General features: G+C 43.8%; 1 protein-coding gene across 1 annotated transcript in view; it reads right to left on the reverse strand.

Moving 5' to 3' along the window:
• Positions 1–7,210, reverse strand: part of LOC103820796 (ATPase family AAA domain containing 3A) — a 29,161-nt gene extending 21,951 nt beyond the window's left edge. Inside the window, exons 1-5 of the mRNA XM_009095546.4 lie at positions 6,957–7,210; positions 4,223–4,299; positions 2,826–2,927; positions 1,438–1,497; positions 504–573 (exon numbers count right to left, since the gene is read on the reverse strand). Of these exons, the coding sequence (XP_009093794.2) occupies positions 504–573; positions 1,438–1,497; positions 2,826–2,927; positions 4,223–4,299; positions 6,957–7,182 (535 nt within the window). The 5' untranslated portion in view covers positions 7,183–7,210. The remainder of the gene's footprint in view (positions 1–503; positions 574–1,437; positions 1,498–2,825; positions 2,928–4,222; positions 4,300–6,956) is intronic.
• Between the last annotated feature and the right edge of the window lie 1,261 nt (positions 7,211–8,471).

The raw sequence follows: 8,471 nt of genomic DNA on the forward strand, positions 1-8,471 counted from the left end.
CATGAACATTTCTTAACATTTCTGAGAGCTGCACCCAGCAGAGTTCTGCAAACCCAGGGATTCTGGCAATCCCCAACAACAAAAAGAACCTAAGCAAGTTTCCACACCACAACTTTTTTATTTTCTGCAGGAACCTGAATGGAGAGGAGGTGACACAGATTCAACCACTCCTCCCAGAAGATGTTCTGTTTCTCTCCCCTCCTCAAAACTGTTTTAGGTTGTTCCAGTATGAAATCCGAATTTCAGGTATGAAATCAGAATTTCAGGTATGAAATCAGAATATCAGGAGATGCTGCCAGTTCACTGGGAAATCCAGGAGTGGCAGGGCAGATGTTTAGGAGGGCAGCCCTTTCTAAAACCAACCTTGGAAGCAATTGTTCATTTTAGCACTCCTGGGGTTTACCTGCTCTTGCCAATCTGACATCAAGCACAGCAAGGACACAAAGATCAGCACAAGGACTCCACGTGCCCTCACACCCTCAGCAGCTGAACAAAACACTCACCTCGCCTCATGGCCTCCTGCTTCTGCACAGATTCCTCCTGCTTCCTCAGATTTTCCTCATTAGCAAGTTGCTGCAGGGAGAGATGACAGCACAAGAGATCTTGATGTTCTAATGACTCCATCAAGTGTAAATCTAACAGCTACTGATGCCCCAGGTTCTGGATTTTCTCTTTTCAGATTCTGTGCTGATGCCTTAGGTTTTGGATTTTCTGTTTTCCACATTCTGAGCTGTTTTAGGGTGGGTCTGGGTTCATATTATGGGATGGTGAGCTCTGGGCACAGAGCAGGGACACAAAACAATTCCTGCTCCAGCTGGGCACCAAGGACAAATGATCCAAATCTCAGCCCAGGAGCACAAACCCCGTGGGCTGGAGAGAGAAAAACAAGGCTGGGACTGCCTGGGCTGGAGCTGGGATGGGACAGAGACTGCAAGGGGCAAATGGAGCAGAACTGATCATTTTGGGAGCAATCATCCATTTTTGGGACCACTTTGGTTCATCTTGGGTTCATTTTGGGACCATTTTGGTTCATCCTGGGTGCAGCCCTGGCTGGGCTCTTGTGCTGCCCAAGGTGGCTCCATGGAGGAGAAACTTTTCATAAATCCCTTTTCATAAATTCCAGATTTTCATAAATCCCTGATTTACTCTGGAACTCTGTTCCAGGCCAGCTTTCCCAAGGCATCACTCCAAGTATTTTCCAGAAGCTGCTGCTCAGGTGGAAGTGTGTTTTCCTCTCCCCATCTCCCAGATTTCTCCTCCTAATCCCAAGCTGCTGCTTTGTCCTAATGCCCAGCCCTTGGTGTGCAGTGCTGCTGCTGAGCAGATAACACAGATAAACTGTGTCCAGCAGGACAGGGCACAGCTCCAGAGCATCTCCTGGATTCCAGAGGGCTCCCAGCCCATTCCCAGCTGGATCAGAGCAGGAACCCACCCTACCTGCTGTCTCATCTGCTCGTCGTAGCGCTGCCGTGCCAGCTTGTCCTGGTACTGGGCTCTCTTCAAAAAACAAAACACAACACACAGATCAGGCAGCTAAAACACAGCCTGCTCCTCAGGGAAATGGGGCTCAGGAGGAAAAAAGGGAAATCAAACGGGAAAATCCACACAAATAAAAAATTATCCTGGATTTGAATGTGAACGGGGTAAAATGTCCTCAGTCAGCACCAAGAACTTCTCTGTGCTCAGAAATCTCTACAGTCTGACTTCAATTTAAGGGATCACAGATATCAAAACAAAGAGTGAGGGTTTCTTGGCCCACAAAAGGAGATTTCAGTGGGAAAAATAAGGTTTTGATGTTCTGAACCACATTCTCTGGGCTGGTGACTGCAAGCAATAGAACTGTCAGGATGTGCTGATGGTTTTGAGGAAGATTTATTTCTTCCTCATTAATTGCTCTCATTAATGAGAGCAACTGCAACTCCGAAGAAACCCAAGCCATCTCCACTGAACTGGAAGAGGGCTGAGGATCCACATCCAGGGAGGATTTTGTGTCAGGGAGAGCAGAACAGCTTGGGAATTATCTCCTCAGCAAGAGTAAAACACCATGGAATAAACCAAGTTTATTGGGGTTGTTTACCAAGTTTATTGGAGTTTGCTGTGGTTTCAGAGAACCCAGAGTTTGCTGTGACCTCAAACGTTGCCCTGTGAGCAGCAGGAGGTGAAGAACCAAGCCCTGAGAGCAGCTGAGTGTGCAGCTGCTTCCTGGGCCAGCCCTGCTCAAAGTCCAAACTCTGGTGCCAAATAAACAGTTCTAGCAAACCTCCCACTAGAATTTATCAATTCCCTCCTCTCCTGTGCTCTCAGAGTAAGAAATCCCCATAATTCAGCTTTTAACACTAAGGGCAGCCTTTGTTTTCCCTGTTTCAGGATTACTGCCACTCAGGCTGAAACAAACCAGGAGCACCAGCACTGCTCACAACTCAGATTTGTATCACTTCTCCTCTTAAGATATTTTTTCCTGTTTAATTCAGAAGAACTAGAATACTTGAGACTGAAATCCAAATAACTCCCGAGCCATTTCACTGTCCAGGCTAACATAAACAGTTGATAAACCAATATTTCTCAACCCTTCCCTGAAAAGCCCCTTGGGAAAACCCCAAAAACCCCAAAAAGAGAAGAACTGCTACCACCAACTCCTCTGGGTGTTCAAGAACTCGGGAACAAAAGTCCAAGGGGATTAAAAACCCAGCTCAACATCACAAACCCAGGAGGGCTCTAACAGTGAACACCCCCAGAGCCCCTCTCCAAAAAGGGCTAATTAATGAAGGGCTAATGAATGAAGGGCTAATGAATGCACCATTGCCTTTTCCCCCTCAGTGCCTTACTGCCTGATGCTGTTTGGTTTCCTCATTGAGTGTTTTCCTCCTCTCCTCTGCCTGCACCCGGATCTGCTCATTCTTCAGCTGCTCTATGGCAGCCTCGTACTCCTGGGGCAGAAAAGAGAATTTCAGCACCAGAAATTCACAGAAATTTATTATTACTGCTGATTATTCCAGTCCTAGGAATCCCTCTGTATTCACAGGGGCACCCTTAAAGGCAGACCACTGACAGAAGAAAGTTAAAATGTGATCATAAATATGAATCATAATATAATTAAAATGAATAGGAATAATAAATTATGACAATAAATCATTATACTGTAATCTTATAATAAAATATGATGCTAAAATATTAAAATAAATATTATAATAAGTATTATAATAAATATTATACTAGAATATTATAATAAAATATTATTATAACAAAATATGATGCTACAATGTGATGCTAAAATATTATAATAAATATTATAATAAGTATTATAATAAATATGATACTAGAATATTATAATAAATATTATTATAACAAAATATGATGCTAAAATATTATAATAAATATTATAATAAGTATTATAATAAATATGACACTAGAATATAATACTAGAATATTAGAATAACCAAATATGATGCTAAAATATTACAATAAATATTATAATAAGTATTAAAATATGTATTATAAAAAGTATTATAATAAGTATTAAATATGACACTAGAATATTATAATAAAATATTATGATAACAAAATATGATGCTAAAATATTATAATATTTATTATAACGAGTATTAAAATAAATATGATACTAGAATATGATAATCAAATATTATTATAATAAAATATGATAATAAAATGTGATGATGATAACATGTGATGAGATATTATAATAAAATATTGCAATAGAATATTACAATAAAATATGATAAAATATGACAAAACATGACTATAAAATATGACTATAAAATGTGACAAAAATATTAAATTCTGAATTATCATAAGAAATATATTCAGGATGAAACCCAATTAATAAAACCCATCCAAGAGATCAAGCAGCACCCAAGCAATCCCTGAATTCCTGTATTTCTAGGAGAAACAGCAGTCTGTCCTTCACTTTACAGCTCCAGAATCCCTCTGTCATTCCCCACATAGCAGTGACACTCCAGGAGTTACAAAACCACTCAGGACATGCAAGTTTTACCCAAACCACTAAAAATTGTGTCAGAATAATCCAAATCAGCTGAGATCCACCCTCCAGAATTACATTTTTTTTTCTCCTAAAGGCAAATAACTACAATTTGCTGAAGCTGAACAGAAAGACAAATTTACCATCCTCTGCAGAGGAAGGATTTTAATTTCTGTCCCTCCCAAAGCTGCCTGGGGAGTTCCAAGGTGAGGAATTCCAACCCACCTTCAGTTTGGTTTGCTGCTCCAGCTGCAAGGTCTGCTCCTGCATCTGGGCCAGGCTCAGGGCATCCTTGGCATGGCCTGGGGGGAAGAGAAAGGGACAGGGAACCCTCAGGGGCTGCCTTTGCTCTTTGCCAGACTGTCCTGATCCCTCAGGGGCTGCCTTTGCTCTTTGCCAGACTGTCCTGATCCCTCAGGTTTTAGATTTCCTATTTTCCACATTCTGCACAGATATCTCAGGATTTTACTTTCCTATTTTCCACATTCTGTGCTGATGTCTTAGGTTTCTTTTCTATTTTTCAGGTTCTGTCCTGATCCCTCAGGTTTTAACTTTTCTATTTTCCACATTCTGTGCTGATATCTCAGGATTTCACTTTCCTGGTTTCCAGATTCTGTGCTGATATCTCAGGTTTTAGATTCTTTATTTTTCAGATTCTGTACAGATATCTCAAGTTTTAACTTTTCTATTTACCAGATTCTCTACAGATATCTCGAGTTTTAACTTTTCTATTTTCCAGATTCTGTGCTGATGTCTCAGGTTTAACTTTTCTATTTTCCACATTCTGTGCTGATCCCTCAGGTTTTAGCTTTTATATATTCCACATTCTGTGCTGATCCCTCAGGTTTTAGCTTTTCTATTTTCCACATTCTGCACAGATATCTCAGGATTTCACTTTCCTATTTTCCACATTCTGTGCTGATATCTCAGATTTCACTTTTCTATTTTCCACATTCTGTGCTGATATCTCAGGATTTCACTTCCTGGTTTCCAGATTCTGTGCTGATATCTTAGGTTTTAGATTCTTTATTTTTCAGATTCTGTACAGATATCTCAAGTTTTAACTTTTCTATTTACCAGATTCTGTGCTGATGTCTCAGGTCTCTTTTCTATTTTTCAGGTTCTGTCCTGATCCCTCAGGTTTTAGCTTTTATATATTCCACATTCTGTGCTGATATCTCAGATTTCACTTTTCTATTTTCCACATTCTGTGCTGATATCTCAGGTTTAACTTTCCTATATTCCACATTCTGTGCTGATATCTCAGGATTTCACTTTTCTATTTTCCACATTCTGTGCTGATATCTCAGGATTTCACTTTCCTGGTTTCCAGATTCTGTGCTGATATCTCAGGTTTTAGATTCTTTATTTTTCAGATTCTGTACAGATACCTCAAGTTTTAACTTTTCTATTTACCAGATTCTGTGCTGATGTCTCAGGTCGTCTGTCTAGGTCTATTTTTTCAGGTTCTGTCCTGATCCCTCAGGTTTTAGCTTTTATATATTCCACATTCTGTGCTGATATCTCAGGTTTATCTTTTCTATTTACCAGATTCTCTGCTGATGTCTCAGGTTTATCTTTTATATTTTTCAGGTTCTGTGCTGATCCCTCAGGTTTTAGATTTTCTGTTTTCCAGATTCTGTGCTGATATCTCAGGTTTATCTTTTCTATTTTGCACATTCTGCACAGATATCTCAGGATTTAACTTCTCAATTTACAACATTCTGTGCTGATCCCTCAGGTTTAAACTTTTCTATTTTTCACATTCTGAGCTGCTTTAGGGTGGGTCTGGGTTCATATTATGGGATGGTGAGCTCTGGGCACAGAGCAGGGAGACAAAACAATTCCTGCTCCAGCTGGGCACCAAGGACAAATGATCCAAATCTCAGCCCAGGAGCACAAACCCCGTGGGCTGGAGAGAGAAAAACAAGGCTGGGACTGCCTGGGCTGGAGCTGGGATGGGACAGAGACTGCAAGGGGCAAATGGAGCAGAACTGATCATTTTGGGAGCAATCATCCATTTTTGGGGCCACTTTGGGTTCATTTTGGGTCCATTTTGGGTTCATCTTGGGTTCATCTTGGGACCATTTTGGTTCATCCTGGGACCATTTTGGTTCATCCTGGGTTCATTTTGGGACCATTTTGGTTCATCCTGGGTTCATTTTGGGACCATTTTGGTTCATCTTGGGTTCATTTTGGGACCATTTTGGTTCATCTTGGGTTCATTTTGGGACCATTTTGGTTCATTTTGGGACCATTTTGGTTCACCTTGGGCACAGCCCTGGCTGGGCTCTTGTGCTGCCCAAGGTGGCTCCACTGAGGAGAAACTTTCCATCAATCCCTGCTTTATTCTGGAACTCTGCCCAGCCTCAGCCTTCACAGTGAGAGCAGAGAGGAACTGCAGCCACCAATTCCTTTGGATGTTCAAGAACTTGGGAACAAAAGTCCAAGAGGATTAAAAATCCAACTCAACACCACAAATCCAGGACAGAGCAGGGGCTCAGCCTGTGAACACCCGCAGAACCCCTTTCTCCAAAAAGCAATAATTAATTAGAGGGATAATAAAAGGGATAATTAATGCATCATTGCAGTTTCTATAAGGAAAGGTTTATTCTATCATATAAGTACGGAAGCACATGGGTTTTTTTTTATTTGCTTAATGTCTGTGTATTGCACTTTTACACCAATCTAAGCTTCTTCCAAGGCTGCAGATTAAACCCCTGAGTGTCTGGGGCAGTTTCTGCCTGTCTGATTCTCGCACACACCCTCGGTGCTCTCTGAGGGGTGATGTCTCAGGTTTTGGCTTTTCAGGTTTTGGTTCCAGAGCGGAACCACCCCTCAGGTGAAACAACCCCACAATCCCACACACCCAGGCGGAATCTCCCTTCCTGCCCTTCCCACGGAGCACAGCTCGCTCCCACAGCCCCCTCCGAGCCCTCCCGCCCGTCCCCTCACGCACGGGACGCGTCCAGCTCCCGCGCCGCCTTGGCCGCGCGCTCCAGGCCCGTGGGGTCGAAGTTGCTCCATTTGTCCTTGGGCGTCTGACGGTCCCCGGCGCCTCCACCACCGCCGCCACCAGCAGCGGGGCCGGGCGGCAGCGAGAGGCCGCTGCCGGTGCCCGGCGGAGCCGCGTCCCCGCCGCCGCCCGGGGCAGCGCCGCGGTTGAGCCCGAACAGCCACGACATGAGGGCGGCGGCGCCGGCTGCACGCGGGGGACGCGCCGCGGGCAGCGCGCATGCGCTGAGAGGCGGGCCGGCCTCCCATTGGACAGCCGGAGCGCCGCGCCGCCATCTGATTGGTGAAAGCGCGCCGCGTGTGGGGTTTGATTGGTGAAAAGAGGAGGGAGGGGCGGGAGAGAAGGGTGGAGGGACGGAGAGCCGGGAGGGACAAATGGGGCGGCGCTTCCGCATAGCAACGGGAGGGATGGGTGTTGCTAAGGGCCGCGAGGCGGCGCGGCCTTGGCGTTATCCCGGGATTCCCTTGGAATTATCCCGGATTTCCCGGGAAATCGGCCCCAGTTTGGCGTTATCTCAGATTTCCCGTGGGATTATCCCGGATTTCCCTTGGGGTTACCCCATATTCCCTTGGAAATCGGCCCCAGTTTGGCGTTATCCCGGATTTCCCTTTGCGTTATCCCGAAATTCCCCTGGGGTTATCCCGAATTTCCCCTGGGTTTATCCCGGGTTTCCCTGGAAATCCGCCCCAGCCTGGTGTTATCCCGGATCTCCCTTGAAATTCTCTCCTTGGAATGGCAGAGAAGATAGGAAAGCAGAAAAGGGGGCACAGAGAAACCCTTATCTGTGGTTATGTGGGATAAAGAGCAGGATTTTTTCTGGAAATTGGGTCCAAATCCATCATTTTGGAATGGGAAAGATGAGAGGAAAGGGGGGTGCGGTGAAATTCAGCACCAGGAGGAATTCTGCAGCCTGAAATGGTGTAAAATGTGGAACACACCTGGAGCCTGCCCAGCCCTCAGCAGCAGGCTGGGGGCACCTTGGCACATCTTTTATTTTTTTTTATTTAAATGTTCATTTTTCTTCCCAAATGCACCCTTAGAACCATGGAAACACAGAATATCCCGAGCTGGGAGGGATCCACAAGGATCAGAGTCCTGGCCCCTCACAGGGCACCCCAACAATATTTGTGCCTGAGCACAAATATTTACCAGATCTGCCAAAATTTCAGGGATTCTCCCTGAAAAACAATCCTTTCTGGAACTGAGGCTTTATCAAGAGAAATAAATTTCTGTTTTTTACATTTCCCTCACTTTTTTTTTTTTTTTTAATTTTTTTTTGAGGGATGGGGGTATAGCTTTGTGTTAACCAAGCTATAGTACATGCAATTAATTTAAAATGATGATTTAATTTGATCTCAGAAGCTTTTCCAAATTACAAAACCCACAATTTCCCCCTCAAAAAAAAAAAAAAAAAACCCCACAGATTTACCAGCAAGCACAAAGAAACCATCCATCAGC

The sequence above is a fragment of the Serinus canaria genome, chromosome 21 (assembly GCF_022539315.1).
Source record: "Serinus canaria isolate serCan28SL12 chromosome 21, serCan2020, whole genome shotgun sequence".
Classification (NCBI taxonomy): domain Eukaryota; kingdom Metazoa; phylum Chordata; class Aves; order Passeriformes; family Fringillidae; genus Serinus; species Serinus canaria.